The sequence below is a fragment of the Loxodonta africana genome, chromosome 3 (genome assembly GCF_030014295.1).
Source record: "Loxodonta africana isolate mLoxAfr1 chromosome 3, mLoxAfr1.hap2, whole genome shotgun sequence".
NCBI lineage: Eukaryota > Metazoa > Chordata > Mammalia > Proboscidea > Elephantidae > Loxodonta > Loxodonta africana.
In genome coordinates, this window is record NC_087344.1 from 37,706,455 (window position 1) to 37,729,915 (window position 23,461).

Here is a 23,461-nt window from a genome sequence, read left to right on the forward strand (position 1 = left end):
AACACATTTTAAAGTCATCCATGGAGTTCTGGTTCACTATCGGTCCTCCGTTCATAACAGGGCAAGGTGGGATATGAAAATGAAAAGCAATGTTAACTGCGAGAAACCAACTGGGAGGTAAAGCCGCAGGTAGATTTTGGGATCCATTGCTCTCTTAGGATGTAATCCAACAGACCTGGCAGTAACCTGGCTGGGCCGTGCCCTAAGGTGGGCACTTCTTACATCCAGTAATAAGCTTCTTGATTTTGTCCTGGAGAAGACGACACTGGTCCTTTTGGCAACAAGTCCGAAACCCAAAGTTCACAAAGCATGCCTGGGATTTTAAATATCCACAGGCTTCTTGGGACTCCAGGTAACAGTTAACTAGCGCTGCACGCGGCAAAGCAGGGTGTCCAGGGACGAGCCCGAATTCGGGGACCCCAGGGCATCTCCATCGATCCCTCCCTCCCGGCTCCGGACTCTGTAAACCTGTTCGTACCAGGATCTGGCACAGACTAAAGGCTGGATAACGTGAGCTGTTGTCGTAAAGATACCTGATCAGGGCGACGGCAATTTCGGGGGCTCCAACGGGTCGTGGCGGCGACTCCCGGATGGCTCGGTCCTCCGCAGAAAGTCGGGGTGCGGCTTGCTGTGGGGCGGCCCTGTCGGGTGGAGCCTCAGCTGCGGCCTCGGGAGGAGGCCCTAAGGGGGCGCCCAGCGGGTAGGCCTGGCCTCGGCTCCTGACCCGGGAGGGGCGGCCCGGCGGACCCTTCCCCGGCCCCTCGGCACCCGGCTCCCTGCGGCGGACTCAGGTGGCGCCTCCTCTGCCGCCCCACGCCTCGGAGCCACAGCGGCGGTGACAGCCGAGGAGCAGCCCGGGCCGCCTCCTTCCATCACCCGGGCCGCGGCCGCTGCTCTCATGACAACCGAGCCCTGCTCGGCGGCGGGGGACCTGTACGCGTGCGCAGGACTGCGTCGCGACCTTGACCCCGGATGCGCCTGAGTCCAGGCAAGCCCCGCCCCACGCCCCGGGCTTCTGGGTAATGTAGTTTACGAGGGGCGGCCGGGCCTCAGTCGGTTCCAGGGAATCCCAGCTACTGTCTGTGTCCAGGCGGCCACCAACACCTCGAGGATGTTTGCAATGTTCCAGAAACCTAAGACCTTCAAGCTGCGGGCCCTGCATAGCGAGAAGAAGTTCGGAGTGGCGGGTAGGAGCTGCAAGGAAGTGCTGCGGAAAGGATGCCGCCAGTTCCAGGTCCTCTGCCAGCCCGCCCCGCGCTCGCCTCGGTCTCGGGCAGGTGGGCGCCCAGCCTCCCCTGCGGCGCCATGAGAGGTTGGGGTGGCCCCTGCCTGGCCCGTGGTCCCCGCGCGCCAGGGAGCTCGTGTGCCCTTCTGCAAGGGAGAGAGCGTGTCAAAGCCTGCCAGTCGGGTAGGAAGTGGGTCAAGCTAGAGACTCACAAGAAAAAGGCCCACAGAAGGGTAGGGACTTAACTGGACACTCGGTTTATAGGCTTCGGGCCGTCTTAGGAGGTATTTCTTTTGCTGGAAGAGGGTGAAGCATTCGGTGGGTAGGTTTCTCTCCACTGTATGGTCTTAACTAATGGTGATACTACTCATTTATTGTTTTTTCGCCACCACCAAGGCTACACTAAGCTCATACCGTGCTTAATGGACACATTGTACCGTTTAAACCAAACCGCACCGGCTGCCGTTGAGTCAATTCTGACTCATAGCGACCCAATAGGACAGAGTAGAACTGCCTCGTAGGGTTTCCAAGGAGCAGCTGATTGGAGTCGAACTGCCTACCTTTTGGTTATAAAACCCTATGAGGACAAAATTACTACATCTTAAAAAAACAAAAAGTTGCCATCAGAGGTGATTAGGACTCCTGGCGCCCCCATGTGTTGTGAGAGTAGAACTGTTCTCCATCGGGTTTTCAATGTCTGCTTGTTAGGAAGTAGATTGGCAGGACTGTCTTCGGAGGAGCCTCTGGGTGGACTTGAACCTCCAACCTTAAGGTTAGCAGTGGAGCATGTTAACTGATTTTCACCACCCATCCACATCTTACAGGTGGAGAAACTAAAAATGAACGTAGTTTACACCAACTGTGCCCTTACCATGCACCAGACATTGTGCACTCTTTATGTGGGTTCTACTATCCAGTCCAGAAAAGAGCCCTATGGGTTCAGTACTAACATCCTCATGTACAGAGGAGGAAGCACGCACAGAGAGACTAAGTAGCTGAGTAACTTGCCCATAGCTACAAAGTAACGGGGGCTGCATTTAAACCCAGGATTGTCTAATTCTAAAGGAGTTCTTGGATGGTGCAAATGGTTAAGCACTTGACTACTAGCTGAAAGGATGGCAGTTCAAACCCCCAGGTACCTCGGAAGACAGGCCTGGCAATCTGGTTCTGAAAAGTCACAGCCTTGAAAACCCTATGGAGCACTTCACACACATGAGGTCATCACAAGTCGGAATCAACTCCGTGACAACTAACAACAACAACATATAATTCCAAAGCCTGTTTCAGTATCTTAGCAGAGCCTCTGAAGGGATTAGGGCTGTTGCAAAATGGCTAAGATGTGGGATGTCCTCCTCGGACTTATAGCGCCATGCCTGGCACACACACAGGTTCAACACCTAGTTGTGGAACAATACAGCATTTTAGCAAAGAGGGTTCTTGCAGGTCCTTGACACCTCTTCCAGACGGTGCTCAGGTGCTCACCAGAAATTGAGGAGAGAATAAGACGTGCTGCTTTTCCTCTTCAAAACCGGAGGGTGTGGTGAACGTCTGAGGTGGGGAGAAGCTCCAGGGAATCTGTGCTCCATAGGGTTTTCAGTGGCCCATCTTCTGAGTTGCCTTGGGTGGACTTGAATCATTTCATTCACCATTAGCCACCTGGGCTCCCACAGCCCACCGCGACCCCTACCCCAAATGTTCCTGTAGCTCTTGAGCATAATAGTGGAGCGCAGGGGTTTATGAAGCAGCCTGGGACAGTTTTCCTTCTTCTGACTTGGATCACACCACAGCCTGGACTGGAGACAGGAGACCTGGGTTCTGGTCGCACATCTGCTGCTAACTCTGTGTGCTCACGGGTAGATGGCCACTTTACCTCTCTGTGCCTCAGTTTTCCCATCTGTAAAATGAGGGGGTTGAGCTAAGATAGTCTCCAAAGGTCCTCCTGGCACTAACATTTCCTGAATGGGTTTATACTAGTGCCAGGGTTGCAAACCCTGGTGGCATAGTGGTTAAGAGTTCGGCTCCTATCCAAAAGGTTGCCAGTTCGAATCCACCAGGTGCTCCTTGGAAACCCTACAAGGGCAGTTCTGCTCTGTCACTATGTGTTGGAATTCATGGCAATGGATTTGGTTTTTTTTTTTTTGGTTTACATGTGTAGGGCAGAGGTGGGCAGTGGGAGGAGGATTGCCATAAAAATTCCTAAAATTGATCAATGTCAAACAATAGGGAGCCAAGCCTCAGGAAATTAACAGTACAGTGTACTGATCACACTCTTGTTGACAGAGGCAGTTCTCAGTAAGATGTTCCCCTTCATTAACCATTGCCTCTGAGAAAATGGGAGTCCCTGAGTGGAGCAAATAATAATGCACTCGGCTGCTAACAGCAAGGTCGAAGTCTACCCAGGGATGCCTCAGAAGAAGGGCCTGGCGATCTACTTCCCAAAGTTCAGCCACTGAAAGTCCTGTGGAGCGCAGTTCTACTGTGACACTGAGGGGTCGCCACGAGTCAGGACTGACTCAGCAGCAACTGTTTTTTTTTTTTTTTTTTTTTAACTGGTTATGAAAACTCATCAAGTAGGCATGTCCAGAGATGTGTAGTCCTTGTCAGTGAGATGTTAATAGGCTTAGTAAATGCAGTTACAGGTGGTTTTCTGAAATCGACTCTATTTTTAGTGCCCTCAGGATCTGTGTGGCGAATCCTATAAAGCAAGCAGACACCAATTCATATATATATATTTTATGTGACTTTCCAAATTTTAGAATGACTTAAAGCAAAGTGCCCTTGTTTGGATGCGCCGAGTTTTAGACACTAAATGTTTGTCTCAGTTGACCTTGACTTTTTAAAACACTGCGAGGTCTTGTTCTCTGGGGGGATTGCAGATGACAAACCTCATCCTGCCGCTCTGAGAGAGGCCCCCCGAGGCCCCATCAGTCAGCGGCCTGCCTGCTCTTCCTCTTCCCCACTCTCTGCCCACAGCTCCCCGAGTCTGGCTGCCGCCTGTGCCTGTATGAGGATGGCACCGAGCTGACTGGAGACTACTTCCCGAGTGTCCCTGACAACTCAGAGCTCGTGCTGCTCACCGCGGGCCAGACCTGGCAGGGCTGTAAGTAGAGAGACCTCTGAGGTGGGCGGGGAAGCATGTGGGGCTTAGTGAGCGGGTCCTGGGGGTTCGATCCCAGGAAGGGCTCCCCCTTGCTGTAAGATCTAGAGCGTAAGGGAAGAAGTCTTCTGGAGTTGGCAGTAGACAACACTGCTTAGATGGCTGGGTCCTAAGTCTTCTTGCCCAGGGACTCAGTTCAGTTTGTTGTTCTAAATCTTTTTTTTTTTTAATTCTTTTTATTTGTATTCACTGGAGGTGTCCTGTTGTGTGCCACTGAGTTGATTCTGACTCATAGCGACCCTATAGAACAGAGTAGAACTGCCCCACAGGGTTTCCAAGGAGCAGCTGGTGGATTTGAACTGCCAGCCTTTTGGTTAGCAGCCTGAGCTCTAGCGACCCTATAGGACAGAGCAGAACTCTGGGTTCCAAGGCTGTGATCTTTACAGCTGGTAACCGAGAGGTTGGCAGTTTGAACTCAACAGTTAGTCTGCAAGAGCAAGATGTGGCAGTCTGATTCCGTAAAGATTTACAGCCTTGGAAACCCTAGGACAGAGTAAACCCTTAGAAACCCTAGGACAGAGTAAACTGTCCCTATAGGGTTTCTAAGAAGTGGCTGGTAGATTTGAACTGATGACATTTGGGTTAGCAGCCAAGCTCTTAACTACTGTGCCACCAGGGCTTCAATTAAAGGAAAAGGAGTGATATATGGGAATTACAATTTACAAGTAATATTAGCACAAAAAACTAAGGATTCTGTATGGTCTAATATGGGAAGAGGTCCATGGGGGGATAATACCATGAGTTACTGCACTGGGTGACATGAACCCTGATGATGCCACTGCCCCATGCTGGTGAGAAATATCACTGTGTGCCCTGCCCTTCCATCTCCAGGGCTGTCTGGCTCTTGGTGCAAATGGAGTCAAGTGTCAGGAGATGTGTCTGGTGCCCCAGGAAGGCAGTGGGCACTCAGAGGAGTGGAGGTACAGATTTTGCCCCCTCTGCTGCAGTGACAGAAAGAGAAGCCTGGGAGGGGCAGCCCTGCCCACAGGCTGCACATTTGTAGCTGAAAGAGGGTAGACTAGGGCGTGTGCTCTCTTGCTTACTCTGTCTCTCACTCTCTGTCTCTGCCCCTCAGTTTCTTTGTGTCTCTGTCTCTCTCTTTGTCTTTGGCTCTCTTTCTTTCTCTCTCTCTCTCTGGTACTTTGTCTCCATCTCTTCTGGAACCTTTTGTAGTCATTCTTTTCCAAAATTGTTTTAGCTCCTTTGCCTTTCCGTGTGAATTTTAGAATAATCTTGCCTATATCTACAAAATATTTTTCTGGGATTTTGATAGGAATTGTGTTAAGCCTGTTTATCAGTTTGAAGAGAACTGATATCTTTACTATGTTGAGTCTTTTGACCCACGAACATTGTATGTCTCACCCCTTACCTAGACTATCTTTGATTACTTTCATCAGCATTCTGTAGTTTTTAAGCATTCAAATCTGGTGCATGTTTTGTTAGACTTAAGCCTAAGTATTTCATTTTTCTTTAATAACTATAAAGGGTATTATATTTTTAATTCTGGTTTCCACATGTTTGTTGCTAGTGTATAGAAATAAAGTTGATTTTTGTATTTTGATTTTGATCTTATATCCTGTGACCTTGCTGAACTTGCTTATTAGTTCTAGGAGTTTTTTTTTTTTTTAAGTAGATTCTGTGAGGTTTTGTCATCTGTGTTAGGGACAGTTTTATTTCTTTCCAATCTTTATGCCCTTCTTTTCTTTCCTATTGCATTAGCCCGCTTGCCTCGAGAGCACATCTCTTGGCCTGGGATCTTTTGGGTGATGGACGTGGTTTATGTCATCCTGAGAAGGATGACATAAGGGCCAAGGATGGGCAAGATGCTCCTTATCCTGCCCTGGCTGTGAGGTCTGGATGCCTAGGTCTGGTCCTTGGTCATCTCCAGCAGGTCTGTGTCCCCGAGAAAGCATATTCAGATGCAAGTGCCTCATGAGGAAGCCCCATTTTCACAGTGAGAATAGTAGTTCTCATCTCCTAGTTATGAAACGGTTAAGTGCTTGGTTGCTAACCAAAAGGTTGGCAGTCCAAGCCCACGCAGTGGCTCCACGGAAGAAAGACCTGGCAATCTGCTCCCATAAAGATTATAGCCTAGGAAACCCTACTGGGTAGTTCTGCCCAGTCACATGGGTTTCCTGTGATCAAAATCGACTGACAGCACATGACAACAATAACAACAGTTGTGGTGAGGCTTAAGTACCTGCAAAGCACATAGCGAGCACTGGAAGATGCTGGAAGTGCTAGTGAGAGCTAACTGCTCCTGCGCGGGGCGGGAAGCCAGTGATTCCACCACATGTTCCTCAGGGTGGGTGGCAGGGTGGATGGCAGACCGTGCTTAGATCTGGGCAAGAATGTCACCACAGAAACTACCTTCATCTGGCCATGAGCATCACTGTGAGCAGCTGGCATCTGCTGTTGGCAGTGCCCAGACTCTGACAATGGAGGTGGATGCGGGAGGAGCCTTTCCTGCTGGCCTGGCAGTGCCGTGCTCTGAAGGCTTCCCGAGGACCCTGTGCCCTTCTGTTTCCCTCTTCTGGTGGCAGATGCCAATGACATCGGTCGCTTCCTCAGTGTGTTTCACAAGCCGCACGTGGGCGTCATCCAGGCTGCCCGACAGCTGCTCTCCGATGAGCAGTCCCCCCTGAGGCAGAAGCTGCTGGCGGACTTCCTTCACAATGTCAGTGAGAACATCGCGGCTGAGACCAGAGCTGAGGACCAGCAGTGGTTTGAGGGTACGTTGCGGGAGAGAGCTGAATGGGCAAGGGCTTCCTCAGAGCCAGAGATGTCAGGGTTAATTGGATTCTACTTCAATGTCTATAAATAAGCTCACAAGATGAAGGGGTCTGCCTGGTACCTCTGGGGGTCAGGGTAGAAGACCTGAACAAAGTGTTGCCAAGTGGGGGCTTGGCAAAGACTGGGAAGCCCACTCTGCATGACGTGGGTCACAGAGAGTCCAGGGCAGCCCTCCAGACTGGCCTTTATACCAAGCAGAAGCAACTCTGAGAGATGACAATCCTCTCAGAAAAGGAGGGTTTGAGGTACTAGCCAGGCAAAAGCCCCTTGTAGTTGTTTGAGATGCCCCATGCTGGTGAACCAGAAGAATCTGCCTCTGCTAAAAAGCAAACCAAAAAAAACCCAAACCCAGTGCCATCGAGTTGATTTCGGCTCATAGCGATCCTATACCTAGAACTGGCCCATAGAGTTTCCAAGGATTCGAACTGCTGACCCTTTGGTTAGCAGCTGTAGCACTTAACCACTACGCCACCAGGGTTTCCAAAAAGCAAACAGACAGACAAAAAACAAAGATCTTATGCGTATCACTCCTAGAATCCTTCTCAAGAAGAAGGAACTTGACCTTCACTTCTGACCAGCCGGGCAGAGGAATGCTTGAGGGGCCGGGCCACATGCAGACCCCAGGAACCTGGCTTGCTCCCATAGCAGTCTCCTCTTCTTCCTCTCAGGTTTGGAGTCCCGATTTAGGAACAAGTCAAGCTATTTGAGATACAGCTGCGAGAGCCGGATCCGGAGTTACCTGAGAGAGGTGAGTCCACGTTGACGCTGGGTTGCTGAGTGGTTTAAGAGGCCGCTCAGCCAGCTCAGGGAGCTTCTCGTCCCAGCGGTGAGTGCAGAAGTTGGCAGTGTCACCCCCCGCTTTGGTGCTTGTACAGATCTAGTCAGGCTGCTCTGAAGAAACAAGCCAGTGCCCTACCTGCTTGCACTATAGAAGTACATGGCTGCACAGTTTTCCTCGTCTGCCCGGCTTCTCATGCATGGTTCTAGCATTTGAGTACCATTCTCCTCAGAGGATAATGCTGGAGTCTTTCAGGGACTGGCTGCCCTTGACTGGAATTGCCTTTTCCCAGAAGCTGCCAAGTCAGAACTTTTCCCCCTTCCAAGCTGCTTGTAATTCTCTCTACAGTTTTTGAATAGAGCCAACCTTTGGGTGTCTTCATCTGTCAGGCCATTCAGTTCTGAGATGAACTTACCCAAATCAACCGCTTTTCTCTGTCCACCGTTAGCTGTGACTGATGTCTACACGGTTGGCCAGTAGCCTTTCTTTTTGCCTGAACTTTCATTTATTTCCCTCTCCCATGGTAAAGTGTGGTAGGCTGATCTCTGAGGAATGGAAAGGGCTGAGTTGAGCTTGTTGCGTGGAATACCTTCCCGAGGCGCTTTGAGTAATGGTTGGGTCTGAGCTCTGACTTTGTGGCTAAATAGCGTAACTCCCCCGTTGTCTGGGAGGTGTGAGAAAGAGACGGATGTGGATTTAAAGTGTAAATGCTCCCGGTGGAAACTGCTCTTAGCCTTCAAGAAGAAATCAGTTCTTGGGTTCATTGTCCCCGACGTGATCTCTATTTAGCTTCCCTTTCAACAAAGAAATAGGCCCAGTTGACAAATGAAGTTCAAAGTAAGAGAGAGCCTCGGAGTGGGGCACTAGAGCGTGCCCGTAAATGGAGGGAGAATTGGACCCATTCTGGGGTAATTGAGTTGCGTGGTCCTTGCACTTTGCCAGTAAATTGGGTTTTGTGCAGCTCCCTTCAGATCTCTTATAGTGGGATGAGGAGCGGAGGGGCGGGCTTGGGGGCTGCTTCCAGAAGTGACTTCTGGGCTCAGACATCTGTGAAGATACGAAGCATATGAGACATGAGTTCCTGGGAATGTGCTTTGAGTGTGAAGCCAAGCAGCATGCCCCACTGGGCTCTGTCTGCCCTGGTGTTCCTAGGAGTTCTCAGCTGCCGGCCCCCTTGTTGAGGGTGGAGCACGATTGTGGGGCCTGGGGGAAGAAATGGGTGTGGGCAGCAGCTCACAGCACAAGCCCCTGGGTTTCTGTCTGTCTGTAATGGTTTCTGCCCTTCTGCTTGGAGATAAACCATGTGGCCGTCTTATTCCCCAGCCCTGTAGATGGCGCCTCCACCCCCCACGCCTTGACACCCCCATACCCGGCTATGCATTTTAGACTAGATTTTAGTTTTGTGAAAACTTGTTTTGGAGAAGGAAACCCCAGGACTGGGGCCCAGCTCTGCTTTCTCCTCTCTGCTCCCCTCCTTGCACCCTGCCCCCACTGCTGACTGGATGCACTGCACACCTCTCTGCTGGGGACCCCCTCCCTGGACCTGGCCGGCGTCTCCCAGGCATCCCTGACAGCCGCCCTACGTGGCCTGGCCGAGCTACAATCCCTCCTCTGTGGTCTCCACTCACTCACTGTGTGAGGCACCAGCCCCCCTGGAATCCTACAGCTGCTCCTTGATCCCAGTGGATCACAAGCCCCTCAAGGAGGGGCCTCCCCGGTCTTCACTGTTACACTGGGTGTGGGCAGCGTGCTGGGCACTGGGTGGTGGGCGGCAGGCAACAGTGGGTCGTGGTGGCCTGGCCGGTTTTTCCCCATGCAGCAGTGGTGGGTACCAGGGTAGATGGGGCAGCTGGGATGCCCAGTTCTTCAGTTCATTATCTGCCTGGCTGTGATCAGAGTTAAAAAAAAAAAAAAAAATTGCCATTGTGTTGATTCCAACTCATAGCGACCCTATAGGACTGCCCCATAGGGTTTCCAAAGAGCGGCTGGTGGATTCAAACTGCCGACCATTTGGTTAGCAGCTGTAGCCCTTAACCACTGTGCCACCAGGGCGGGGCTTAAACAGGCCTGTGGGATTCAGGCAGCCCGGACTGCAGTCAGAGTCACCCCATCCACACCCAGTCCTTCCTCTCATGAGCTTATCCCTGTCTGCGAACCCCTTCCCACCCTCCCGTCCTTTGGGGTGGGAGCAGAACTGCAGGCCCTGGGGCATCTCAAAGCCGTGCTGAGCAGGCTCCTTGGTTCCTCAGGTGGCGTCATGTGCCTCCATGGTGAGTGCTGGGGCCCAGGAGGAGTACACCAGGATCCTCGGCCGCATGAGCCAGAAGCTGAAGTCTGCGCAGTACCACGGCAGCTACTTTGACAGAGGGGCCCGAGCAGATGACCGCCTCTGCACACCAGAGGGCTGGTTCTCCTGCCAGGTGAGCTGTGTGCTTAGATCCTGTGGCCCCCCAGCAGCTGCTGAGCCCGCCCCTGCCCCCACGCCTGCCTGGGCGTGATGCTGGGTGCAGTGTGGGCAGGAGTCCCTGAGCCGCGGTCCTGTCTTCTATATGCCTGGGATCATCCAAGGGCTGGCCAACGTAGACTGTTGGGCTCATCCCAGGTTCTGTCTCTGGAGGGCTGAGTGGGGCCTGAGAATCTGCATTCTAACAAGTTCCCAGTGACACTGCCGCTGATGATCAGGGTGGGAAATAAACCATTCTGTGAGGTGGAGAGGCCTTGCCTTGGCGTCTGGTAGCTAAATGATGTAACGAGGAGTGATTACGTTCATCTGGGTGGGCTGGCAGGAGAAGCATGATTCAGGAGTCTCTGAAAAATGTTTTTTTCTCTCCTCGGGTAAGATTTCTAGATGACATAGCATCTAGGTGTCTCACGGTTTGAGGCCGGATGGGATCTTTTTGGTCACCAATTAATGCTACCTGGTGTCTTGGCATTGGTTAGAAACAGTGTTCAAATCTGCCCAGGCCGACCCCTGAGCACCATTTGGAACAGGTGTCACCACTCTGGTAGCCAAGGATGACCTCCGCTAGGGCAAGCCGTCTGGATGCCATCCTGGTTTTCCCTTCTGCAAGTCATGATGTAGCCTGCTGCCATGTGAGAGCAACTGGCTGATGCTTCTTGCTGTTTCCAAGTTGCAAAGTGCATTTCCAGTAAAGTCCTTGGCCGACACGGTGGCCTTCCCACTGCCACTAAGTGGACAGCCACAGGAGCTGGTTCTGTGGGCAGTGTCTGAGCGGGAGCATGCTGCCTGTGAGGCACCCCTCCTACCGCAAAGACCTCTTCAGTGCTGTCTCCAGGGCAGTTTCTTCACATAGGTTTCCTCGCGTACTTCTTCCAAGTTAGTTTAAAACTCACAATTTCAAATGAATTCATGTCGTCACACGTTCACTGAGTATTCATGGTGTGCTGTGCCTGGTGATAGGTGTTGGAATGCAAAGATGAAAAATCGTGAATCCCTGACCATAGGGAGACTCAGCGTCATAGAAGGAGAAAGACACATGAACCATTAAGGATGCAGTCAGTTTGTGCTGGGAGCTGAAGGTGCACAGGGGGACACGGCTCGTCCTCTTGGGATGGTGGGGTGGAGTCAAGAGGGCTTCAGGGACGAGGTGACACTGTAGAGCTGAGCTTCAAATGGTGCGCAGGGGTTGGTAGGAGTGGCAGTAACTCAGCCTGAGCAGGGCCAGGTAGGTATGGCTAGGGGTGAGCAGCAGTGGGTGCTGGAGAGCTGCAGCCCCTCAGGCATGCTGGAGCACAGGGTGGCAGGGTGAGGTGGTAGTACGCGGCGTATGTTTGACAAATGTTGGCAAATGAATGGAGGCACTGAGTGGCCAGGAGTGCCAGCCACTGGGACAGCAGGTTCAGCAGGGCAGTCCAAACTCTAAGCATCCCCAATAACCCAGCCTCTGGGTTGGGCTACCAGGGAAAGCGTTGGAAGTCATGTGGAGTGGATGGAAAGGGAGCAGCCAGGTGCCAGGTCCTGGCTCCGCCCATCACTGACTGTGGGCCTGGGCAACCTGTCCCTTCCTCGGCCTCTGTTTCCCATGAGGTGGGGATGACAACGTGTGATTGCAGGAGCATGCTAAGGATAGGGACAATGGAGTGCCCCAGTGTGGGACACAGGAGATGCCAGTAAGGGGAGCTGTCATTTGTAACAGTGACAGTATGCATGTGTGTGCTTGTGGGAAACTGAGAACATGACATTAGGGGTAATGAGGGCAAAAAGGGGGCCTGACTCCAAAGATGGAATTTTTAATCCTGCTAACAGCAGATGTTACCAGGGACTGAATCCTCTGCTGGGCATACTTCCCAGTAAAGCCATCTGTGTGATTCCCCACCTCTGATGTGGTGGGGGAGTCCCTGGGTGGTGCAAATGGTTAACGTGCTTGCCTACTAGCCAAGAAATTGGTAGTTCAAGTCCACCCAGAGGCACCTTAGAAGAAAGGCCCGGCAATCTACTTCCAAAAATCAGCCACTGAAAACCCTATGGAGCACAGTGCTGCTCTGACACACGTGGGGCCGCCATTAGTCAGAGTTGACTCCGTGGCAATGTGATGGCGGAAGTCAGCAGGCAGCAGACTTGCTCTGTGGCCTTCACTTTGTTCTCTTTGGCGTGCAGGGTCCTTTTGACATGGACGACTGCTTGTCTAAACACTCCATCAACCCCTACAGCAACCGAGAGAGCAGGATTGTCTTCAGCACCTGGAACCTGGATCACATGTAAGTATAAATCCTAAGAGGGCTTCAGGAGGCCCTGTCTCTGAGAACCACGCTCACAGACCACCATTCTTCCTAGCTGTCAGTGAGCATGTTTTCTAGCAGCTGTGATTGGGGGTCATTGTGCTTTAGTTTGAATTGCAGTGGGCTCTCTGAGGAGCTGGGGTTGCATCCCTGCCCACATCCATGTGCCCTTGAGCTGCCGCTGCTCTACCCTGGATTCCCAGTATGAGTGCAGTGGGTATCACAGAGCTGCTGGGAGAGTGACATCGTGGGGAGGCACCTGGCATAGCTCTGAGCCCCTGGCAAGGGTTCACTGTCATGTGTCACTGCGCCGTGCATGTGTTTCTTGCCTGAACCAGGATGAGCTCAGTAAGCAGTAGCTCTTTGTTGTTCTAGCCTGTCAGCTTTTCTGGTTTAAACACCATGGGCAAACCTCTTGGCTAGCAGGGCTCTTTTTATATCTGTATTAGCTCTGTGACAGCTCATTCCAAAGAAAGAGTAGAAATAGAAAATTTCATTATTTTCAACAAAGACACTCTCCTTGGCTACAATTGTGTCATCACCTCTGTTTTATGAAGACAAAGAAAAGATCTTCAAATGCCCGTACAATGGCTGTATTACTTTTTGGATCTAGATTTTTTTGTGGAAAGTTATAAAGATTATAGACATGGTTGGAGCCCCCTTTTCTCCCTTCCTGTCCTCAGTCCCCTTTCTTGCCTCTCCCCATTCCCCAGAATAACCACTGCCCTTCCAATACCTGTCTGTATGCCTTTGCCATTTATGTACGTGTAGGGTGCAAATGGTCTCCTACTCTGTCATTCTGCAGCTTGCCTTTTCATGCTAATTATGTTCCTGGTGATGCATGTGTAGATTTGGCTCATTCACTTTAGCAGGTATAGAAGACTTGAGTTTTGAATATACTGCAATTTTAACATCCATTTCCATACCGGGAGACAGGTGATTTCTAGTTTTGCACAATCAGAAACATCTCTGAAATGAATGCTCTTCTATGTCTCCTGGCTCGAGGCTATGGTGGTCTGCAGACCAGCAGCATCAGCAGAGTCTGGGAGCTTGTCAGGAAGGCAGATGCTCAAGTCCTGCTCCAAACCTGCTGCATTGGAATGGCCACCTTATCCACCTGCCCTCTGATCCATGACCCAGGTGCATGCTCAGGTGTGAGGAGCACTGCTGTGGGGAAAGTACTTGGCCTGGAGGGCTACCCATCTCCACCTTTCCCAGCAGTTCCTAGGCTGCCCTCTCCAGTGCTCCAGTTCATACGCTCACCAGCTGTGTGAATTTACATTGCCCCACGTCCTGCCAGCGCTTGGTGTCATTGTACTTTTTGCATTTTCCCCATCTGATGGGCAAGAAACAGATTCACCTGCTTTAATTTTCATTTTCCTGATGATTAGGAAGGTTGAATATATGTTTATTGGCCATTTGCGTCTTCTATGAACGGGCTGTTGCTTTCCTTTGCTCATTGTTTATTGGGTTTTTGTTTTCTTCTTTATTTGTTGTGATTCTTTACATATTCTGCATTCTAATTCCTTTCTGGCTATTTATGTTACAGATATATTTTCCTGGTCTAGGGCTTGTCTTAATTCTATGATGTCTTTTGTTGTGACAAGTTTTACATTTTAAATTTGAATGTAGTCAGATGTATCTTTTCCAAAGTGTGGGTTAAGAAATCCTTCCCACTCTATTATTATATTCTTCTAAAATTAAAATTATTATTATTTTTTTCCATGCAGGCCTTTAATCCATGTAGAATTAGAGCATAAGGTGAGGCCCAGAAGCTAATTTAATTCTTTTCCACATGCTTGTCCAAGAGCTGTTCAGGGATCTCCCATTCCTTCCCTGCTAGTTTGTTGTGTGCCTCCTGACATGCCTGATGCTCAAAGATAGTTCCTGGGCTTTCCAGCTATCAGTCTGCTCTTGTCCTTTACCTGACCCATTGGAGGGTAGGATATCAGCAGATAGCACGAGCATTTAAAAAATGAAGTAGGCCAGACTAGAAGAGGATACAATGAAAAGTGCAGAATGCATGGCATGTATAAGCAATGTTTCATGAAACTTTTGTCTCAGTAGTTATACCCTCTCTCTCTCTCTCGATACGTATGTTTTTGTTGTTGTTGTTAGGTGCCATTGAGTCAGTTCTGACTCATAGTGACCCTGTATACAGCAGAACAAAACACTGCCTGGTCCTGCGCCATCCTCACAATCATCACTATATTTGAGCCTATTGTTGCAGCCACTGTGTCAATCCATCTCATCAAGGGTCTTCCTCTTTTTCACTGACCGTCTACTTTACCAAGCATGATGTCCTTCTCCAGGGACTGGTCCCTCCTGATAACATGTCCAAAGTATGTGACATGTAGTCTTGTCATCCTCACTTCTAAGGAGCATCCTGGCTGTACTTCTTCCAAGACAGATTTGTTCATTCTTCTGGTAGTCCATGGTATATTCAGTATTCTTCACCAATACCATAATTTAAAGGTGTTGATTCTTTGGTCTTTTTTGTCCATTGTCCAGCTTTTTTTTTTAAAGTGACACCTTGTATTGGATATTTCTCTGTGTTGTAGGGGAGTGAAATCTATGCAAGCCAGTTTTGTCCGCCATCTTGCCACAGCCTTCCTAGCCTTGGTGTTTCTAATTCCATCTGGTTCATTTACAGGTTTTTACACCTATTATTGCATGGTCTTTTTTTTTTTTTTTCCAGAAAATTTAAATTTATTTTATTTTAATTTTTATTGTGCTTTAAGTGAAAGTTTACAAGTCAAGTCAGTCTCTCACACAAAAACTTAAATACACCTTGGTACATACTCCCAGTTGTTCTCCCGCTAATGAGACAGTCCACTCCCTTCCTCCAGTCTCTCTTTTCATGTCCATTCTGCCAGCTTCTAACCCCCTCTACCCTCTCATCTCCCTTCCAGGGAGGATATGCCAACATAGTCTCAAGTGTCCACCTGATCTAAGAAGCTCACTCCTCACCAGCATCCCTCTCCAACCCATTGCCCAGTCCAATCCCTGTCTGAAGAGTTGGCTTCGGGAATGGTTCCTGTCCTGAGCCAACAGAAGGTCTGGGGGCCATGACCACCGGGGTCCTTCTAGTCACAGTCAGACCATTAAGTCTGGTCTTTTAATGAGAATTTGGGGTCTGCATCCCGCTGCTCTCCTGCTCCATCAGGGGTTCTATGTTGTGTTCCCTGTCAGGGTGGTCATTGGTTGTAGCCAGGCACCGTCTAGCTCTTCTGGTCTCAGGCTGATGTAGTCTCTGGTTTTTGTGGCCCTTTCTGTCTCTTGGCCTCGGAATTACCTTGTGTCCTTGGTGTTCTTTATTCTCCTTTGATCCAGGTGGGTTGAGACCAATTCATGCATCTTAGATGGCCACTTCCTAGCATTTTAGACCCCAGACGCCTCTCTCCGAGGTGGGATGCAGAATGTTTTCTTAATAGATTTTATTATGCCAGTTGACTTAGATGTCCCCTGAAACCATGGTCCCCAAACTCCCACCCTTGCTACGCCGGCCTTTGAAGCATTCAGTTTATTCAGGAAACTTCTTTGCTTTTGGTTTAGTCCAGTTGTTGCACAGTCTTTTGAATAGTTTGTTTCTAAGTGAAGCACATTTACAAGACACAATATCATAATTAAAAAAAAATGGACACACATGTATGAATACAAAAGTATAAGGTAAGAAGAGAAATGAGATGATGGGTAGTAGTCAAAGGTGACTTTAGTTTTCTTTGTAATGTTCTATTTAAAAAAATATTTTCATATAATTATTTTCTAAACTTTTACACAGATAAAAGTGTGGAAGCATATAAGCCAAAGTGTTGATGATAGTTAATTCTAACATGAGAACGTGGGTGACTGCCTTTTTTTTCCTCTGTACTTTTCAGTTTTTTTTTTTTTTTTTTAATATCCACAAATAAAAATTTTAAAGTCAAATAAGCAAAGTTGGTAATATCAGGCTTTGCCAGACAGACCTGGCAGAGCAGACATGAGCAAGTTTCAGCTGTGATACTTTTAAGATGAGTTTATTAAATAACGTCCCACAGTGGTAGTACTGGTGGTAGCTAGATGTTGATTATATCAAGTTCATTGTGATCCCGTTCCTTCTGGGATGTTCCCAAGTGTTATTCTGCAAGGTGTGGAATCACCTTGGAGAAAACCATTTGACCTTTGGTCTTGAGAGTCAGACCTGAGAGCCAGACCACAGCTAAGGCAAATTCATGGGGGGTGACCAGACCAAAGGGACCACCTGGGGGCCCTGTGTTGACTAAGCCCCAGGAGGCATGATGTAATCTATTATGGCCAATAAAGACCTTGGAAGACAGAGGCTCAGGGAGCTTTTTGGTTGGTGACCATGCATGGGAGAGGGTAGCGTGTCCGTCGGTGGGACATGAAAGCTCCGCACTGTGACCCCTCCCAGACCTCACCATATGTGTCTCGTCATTTGTATTCTTATTGTTATATTAAGGTTGCTATTGCAGGTATGGTATCCTGTCCATGAATTGTGAGTTGTTCCAGCAACTTATCAGACCCCAAGAAACAGGGCGAGCTGGCCAGTCTGAAGTAGAGGGAGTCATGTAGACTCCTGGGCTTGTGGCTAGTGCCCTGAGGTGATAGAGGAAAACTCCAAGTTTGGAGCTGGCTGGTCTGAAGTGGGGAGAGTCATGTGGATGGACCCCAGAGCTTGCAGACAGTCAGTTCCTGCCAACGCAGCCCTGGGTGGAAAGGGATGAGAGAGAAAAGGGCTCATGGGCAGCTGGTGTCTGAAGTAGCCAAGGAGGGAAGCTGAGATTTCCACAGAATGCAGCTGGCATGTGGAGTGGGATTTGTTAGCCACCCCACAATTTGGCACTAGAGGAGGGTGATCTTAGTCTCCCTGGACTGGTTTGCACAATTGGTGCAGCGGGCAGGGTTTGCCAGAGTGATGCTGGTGTCACTTACACCCTCTGAAATCTTAAAAAATTTCCACTTGTTTTTTCCTGTAAGCAACCAAATATTGTTTTACATTGTAGCTGAAACCACTGAGTAAAAAGTGCATTTCAAATGTTTCTGGTGTAATAGAGAACTTCCATGGGCAACCTGTTACCTGTGGGATTGTGACAACAGAACATGACCGTCTGACCTTACTTTGCAGAATCGAAAAGAAACGCACTATTGTTCCGACACTGGCCGAAGCAGTTAAAGAACAGGACGGAAGAGAAGTGGACTGGGAGTACTTTTACAGCCTGCTGTTTACCTCAGAGAATCTAAAATTAGTGCACATCGCCTGCCATAAGAAAACCACCCACAATCTCATCTGTGACCCCAGCAAGATCTACAGACCCAAGGTCGGGTTGAAGAAGAAGCGGCCTGCTCGGAAACGCACGTGACCTCAGCACCCCGTGTTGGGACCTCGCATGAGCCCATCAGTGACATGCCCTCCTTTTTGCTCTTGCTGCAGGACCTTGCCCGGGCCCAGCGGGGGGGGGGGGGGGGAGGCGCTGTCCTTCTCACAGGTGCTAGCTTGTTTTTTTTTTTTTTGATTACTCCAGTGGTTCTTGGAAAAAACTCTAGCTTTTTAAAATTTTCTACAAATTTCTGATTTCAGTACATTTTTGAATCTGTTTTCTACATCACTGACAGCCCAACTTCCACAGAACGAGCTTTAGTGGACTCGGTGAACGTCTGTGGGTACCTGGTAATACCGGTTGACAAGAGTAAGGAATTCTTTGAACTCAGGGATGCTTTTGCTCTGATTTTACCAGTATTTTGTATGCTTATAGCTTAATGTCCATCCTGAAAAAGTGTAGTGCCTCAACTTAGCCCCTCGTTTTAGGCTGGGTTCTCTAAAGGAGCAAAACCTGTGAAGCGTCTATGTATATATGTGTGTATGTGTGTGTGAATATATATATGTATATATATATATAGAGAGAGAGAGATTTATATCCAGGAAATGGCTTATGCAGTTGCAGAGGCTGGAAAGTCCACGGATCAGGCTGGAGGCTTCTCCTGACTTACGTAGCTGCAGGGGCTGGTGAATCCAAGACCAGCAGGTAAGCTGCTAGCTCAAGTCCCAAGAGCTGGAGGTCAGATGCATAGGATCCAGGGTGAGCAAAAGCCCATGAGCCTTGTCGGAAAGGCTACCTGTATTGGTTGTAGGCTACACCCCCAAGGAAACGTCCTTTCACGTGACTGGCTACTCATAGCAGATCCCATTGTGGAGGTGATCACGGTATGTCACATCTCATCATGGAGATGATTACATCATTCTACGACTGTCCAACTGCATAACTGCCAAACCACTGAGAATCATGGCCCAGCCAAGTCGACAGCAGCTTTAACGATCACACCTTTCTTGCCTGAGGGACAGATGGTTAATCTACTCATCAACTTGACCCTGTTGGGTCTTAACACAAGACAAATAGAAGGCTCTGTCCTCTGGACTCTTATATGCTCAGAAAAGATTTCGGACCCTATTGGGGTAAGATGTTTGTATTCCACAAAGACCAGACGCAAGTATGCAGTGCAGAGTCGTTTATAATGACAAAAAACGGGAAAGCTTCCAAATGCCCATCTGTGGGCATGCTGATTATGGTATTCGGTTGAACCATATGAAATTACTGTTTTCTAGGTAAGAAATGATCAGATTTACATTATTGAAAACTATGTTGTATAACTATGCAGAGTATGATGCCATTTTGTTTTCTAAAAGGCCATATGTGTGTACCATATGTATGTATGTAAACATGTGCAGAGTCTGTATGTAGTTAGCGCATGCACGGACAGCCCATATGCATGTTAGGGCATGAACAGTCTGTATGACTGCATACACGGAGACAGTGTGTCTGTATGTTAGTGCGTGCATGGAGACATTCTGGAAGGAACCACTCCAAACTGAACAGTGGTAGTCCTGCGGGCTGGATTACAAAGACTTATTTTTAAATCATATGTTTTATAGTATTTAAATTTTTTCAAATGAACTTGATTTCGTAACATTTTAAAATTTACTGTTTAAAGTTATACATTTTATAATACTTGGATTTTTACAAGCTATTTTATAATCAGAAAAAGCAATAAAAATTTTTCAAAAATAGACATGTCGGAAGTTTGTACTCATGGAGAAAACAATGAACACAAGGCTAAAATGGAGTCAGTGGTTTTTAAAAAATTGACTGAGATCATTCTGTTTTCTTAACTGAAATGTGGAAGTACCTTGGAATGAGCCATTGGTGTCTGTGGGATTTTTAGTGTTCCCACTTACAACACAAAGTATTTACCTACTCTGATTGGGGGAGTTACGAACAGCGGGGGCTGAAGACCGGGGGCTGGGACACCTGGTTCCCCCCCAACCCTTGCACTACCGGGCTCCCTTGTACTGCCGAGAGCTCTCTGGAGCTCAGCAGTTTCCTCGCCTGTGTGGTGAGGAGGATGGGTCTTCCAGCCCCATAATTCCGAGTTTAGGGAATGAGCTGTTCATTTTCCAGGATTGGAAATGTGTATCTTTGAATCTGAAGCATTTTTTTTTTTATAATTTTTATTGTGCTTTAAGTGAAAGTTTACAAATCAAGTCAGTCTCTCACACAAAAACTTATGTACACCTTGATACACACTCCCAATTACTCTCCCCCTAATGAGACAGCCTGCTCTCTCCCTCCACTCGCTCTTTTCGTGTCCATTTCGCCAGCTTCTAACCCCCTCCACCCTCTCATCTCCCCTCCAGGCAGGAAATGCCAACATAGTCTCAAGTGGCCACCTGATCCGAGAAGCTCACTCTCCAACATCCAGCATCCCTCTCCAACCCATTGTCCAGTTCAATCCCTGTCTTAAGAGTTGGCTTTGGGAATGGTTCCTGTCCTGGACCAACAGAAGGTCTGGGAGCCATGACCACTGGGGTCCTTCCAGTCTCAGTCAGACCATTAAGTCTGGTCTTTTTATGAGAATTTGGGGTCTGCATCCCACTGCTCTCCTGCTCCCTCAGGGGGTTTCTGTTGTGTTCCCTATCAGGGCAGTCATTGGTTGTAGCCAGGGACCATCTAGTTCTTCTGGCCTCAGGATGATGTAGTCTCTGGTTCATGTGGCCCTTTCTGTCTCTTGGCCTCGGAATTACCTTGTGCCCTTGGTGTTCTTCATTCTCCTTTGATCCAGGTGGGTTGAGACCAATTGATGCATCTTAGATGGCTGCTTGCTAGCGTTTAAGACCCCAGATGCCACTCTTCAAAGTGGGATGCAGAATGTTTTCTTAATAGATTTTATTATGCCAATTGACTTAGATGTCCCCAAAACCGTGGTCCCCAAACCCCTGCCCCTGCTATGCTGGCTTTTGAAGCATTTAGTTTATTCAGGAAACTTCTTTGCTTTTGGTCCAGTTGTGCTGACCTCCCCTGTATTGTGTGCTGTCTTTCCCTTCACCTAAAGCAGTTCTTATCTACTATCTAATTAGTGAATACCCCTCTCCCACCTTCCCTTCCTCCCCACCTCGTAACCACAAAAGAATGTTTTCTTCTCAGTTTAAACTATTTCTCAAGTTCTTATAATAGTGGTCTTATACAATATTTGTCCTTTTGCAACTGACTGATTTCACTCAGCATAATGCTTCTAGGTTCCTCCATGTTATGAAATGTTTCACAGATTCCTCACTGTTCTTTATCGATGTGTACTATTCCAGTGTGTGAATATACCATAATTTATTTATCCATTCATCCGTTGATGGGCACCTTGGTTGCTTCCATGTTTTTGCTATTGTAAACAGTGCTGCAATAAACATGGGTGTGCATGTATCTGTTCGTGTAAAGGCTCTTATTTCTCTAGGATATATTCCAAGGAGTGGGATCGCTGGATCGTATGGTAGTTCTATTTTTAACTTCTTAAGGAAGCACCAAATCAATTTCCAAAGTGGTTGTACCATTTGACATTCCCACCAGCAGTGTAGAAGTGTTCCAATCTCTCCACAGCCTCTCCAACATTTATTGTGTTTTTTTGGATTCATGCCAGCCTTGTTGGAGTGAGATGAAATCTCATTGTAGTTTTGATCTGCATTTCTCTAATGGCTAATGATGATGAACATTTCCTCATATATCTGTTAGCTACCTGAATGTCAATCTGAAGCATTTTTGATGGACATCTTAGTGAAGTTGTTATAAAGAACTCTCCTTCTCAAACATGTAGAAGAGTGATGGTGCTGCCTGGTCCCTGGACACAGGCCTGTTGTTGCTCCACGAAATGGCTCCGTGGTGCCATGCCATTACTGGGTTTGAGAGTGTATGTTCAGCAGGGCTTTTGCGTCTCCTCCAGTACTGTCACTTCATGTACTATGTTTCCCCTCACCCTCATTTCTGCAACAGGCAGGAAACCAGGCATCCAAGCTTCTTAGAGCTCTGCGTAAATAAAGGGTAAGTGAACTCTGAGCAAGGCTCTCCTGGTTTTGACATCACTTAACTCTCTGGAGTTTTTTGTTGTTCTTTGCTGGCTTCTGGGCTATCTGCTGGGCAAAGTACTGGATGATTTCATAGACAAGAGAGGTGTCACCAGTAGAGAGGAGCCACCCGTCGGGAGTGAATTTATGTTACCCAAACCCTCAGACTCTCAGGTTGGAGGAGTAGGTAGCTGCATCTCTTTCCACAATATATTATGATCTGAGTACCTGAGATGGATGGTGCCTATTCTCAGACAAAAGTAGGGAAGAAAGTTTTGGAAGGTGAGAGTATGGAATCAAATGATCTGTGGATATTGAAGAAACTCCTGTGAGATCCAGGCATGAGAGTTGTCTACTGCTGGAAGGTCCTAGAGTCACAAAGTGCTTCCAAGTCACGTGATACCTTTGGAAAAGAGCCAAGTAGGTGAGCCTTCTGAAGGCACTGACTTGCTGTGCGCTGTATCATCAAAGCTGCAGAGAACGGGATCTGCAACCACTCTGTCTTCCTGGAACTTACAGGAGGAAGCACGCAGTAAGATGGGAGTCACAGCAGATGAGAGGAGCTGTGCATGAGTAAAGAGGGTGACAAGATGGAGAATAACTGGCAGGGACCACTTAGGCAAAGGGAGGTCAGAGGAAGGGGCTCTGAAGAGTTGACACTTGAAACGAGGAAGAGTGAAGCATTTAGAGTCTTGGAAAAAGGTCGTAGTGACCAAAATGTAGTAAACAAAGTGGGAGGGGCTCAGACCAGTCATGAAGTGTAGGCCAGGGTAAGGACTTGGCTTTAATTCCATATGCTCTGGAAGCCGTTGAGGGGATTAAGGCAGGGCCTGATTCATGTTTCAGGAGACCGTTCTGGCTGTGCTGTGGATAACAGACTAGAGAGGGGCATCTTGGGAATGGGAGACCAGGTAGGCACGATTTCAGAAATCTAGGAGAGCATGGAGGTTTAGAGGAGGAATGAAGGGAAATGGCCAGATCTGGGATATTTTTGGAGGTGGGATTGATGAGATTTAGGAGCTGAATCTAGAGGGTGAAGGAAAGGAAGATTCAAGGACGACTCCTAGATTTTTTGGCTTGTGTAACTGGGCAGACAGGTGGAGACATTTACTGAGGTGAGCAGGTTTGGTGGGGGCTGGAAATCAAGACTTCTTAGATAAAGGGGTTGGGTCATAGTTCTTTTTACTTTTAAAAATGTGAACTACCAGTAGTTTAAAGGAATTTTAACTCTTTTGAGCGGCTTTCACATGCAGTAAGCCTTAAAATCATTCACGAGTTCTTTTTTGGAGTGGGTACCCACTAATTTTATGGTGTTATGCCAAAAAACAACAAACCCAGTGCTGTCACAGGCAAGGGTTAACTCAGCAGGCCTGGGTTGCGGAAGCC

General features: G+C 48.4%; 2 protein-coding genes across 7 annotated transcripts in view; one reads left to right on the plus strand and one right to left on the minus strand.

Annotated features, from left to right (window-relative positions):
- The window catches only part of CEP104 (centrosomal protein 104), a 53,070-nt gene extending 52,180 nt beyond the window's left edge, over window positions 1–890 (minus strand). For 3 of the 6 annotated variants that reach the window (XM_023552132.2, XM_023552135.2, XM_064281139.1), the window contains exon 1: window positions 534–889. The gene's annotated coding sequence lies outside the window, so the exon portion shown is untranslated. Of the gene's footprint in view, window positions 1–533 lie in introns of all 6 variants that reach the window. The other 3 variants (XR_010321272.1, XM_023552133.2, XM_003413499.4) reach the window with 2 other exon arrangements.
- DFFB (DNA fragmentation factor subunit beta) lies at window positions 779–18,138 on the plus strand. The gene is made up of 7 exons (XM_003413198.4): window positions 779–1,234; window positions 4,199–4,325; window positions 6,926–7,114; window positions 7,844–7,923; window positions 10,203–10,373; window positions 12,572–12,672; window positions 17,819–18,138. Exons 1-7 carry the CDS (start codon window positions 1,112–1,114, stop codon window positions 18,051–18,053), a joined length of 1,026 nt encoding a protein of 341 aa, XP_003413246.2. The 5' UTR covers window positions 779–1,111; the 3' UTR covers window positions 18,054–18,138.
- The last annotated feature ends 5,323 nt before the right edge of the window (window positions 18,139–23,461 follow it).

What these genes read in the sequence shown, in the direction of transcription:
- DFFB (XM_003413198.4), top strand. Translation starts at nt 1,112, where the DNA reads ATGTTTGCAATGTTCCAGAAACCTAAGACCTTCAAGCTGCGGGCCCTG. An exon ending in GGGCCAGACCTGGCAGGGCT is followed by an intron (nt 4,326 to 6,925) that starts GTAAGTAGAGAG and finishes TTCTGGTGGCAG; the next exon opens with ATGCCAATGACATCGGTCGC. An exon ending in GGACCAGCAGTGGTTTGAGG is followed by an intron (nt 7,115 to 7,843) that starts GTACGTTGCGGG and finishes TCTTCCTCTCAG; the next exon opens with GTTTGGAGTCCCGATTTAGG.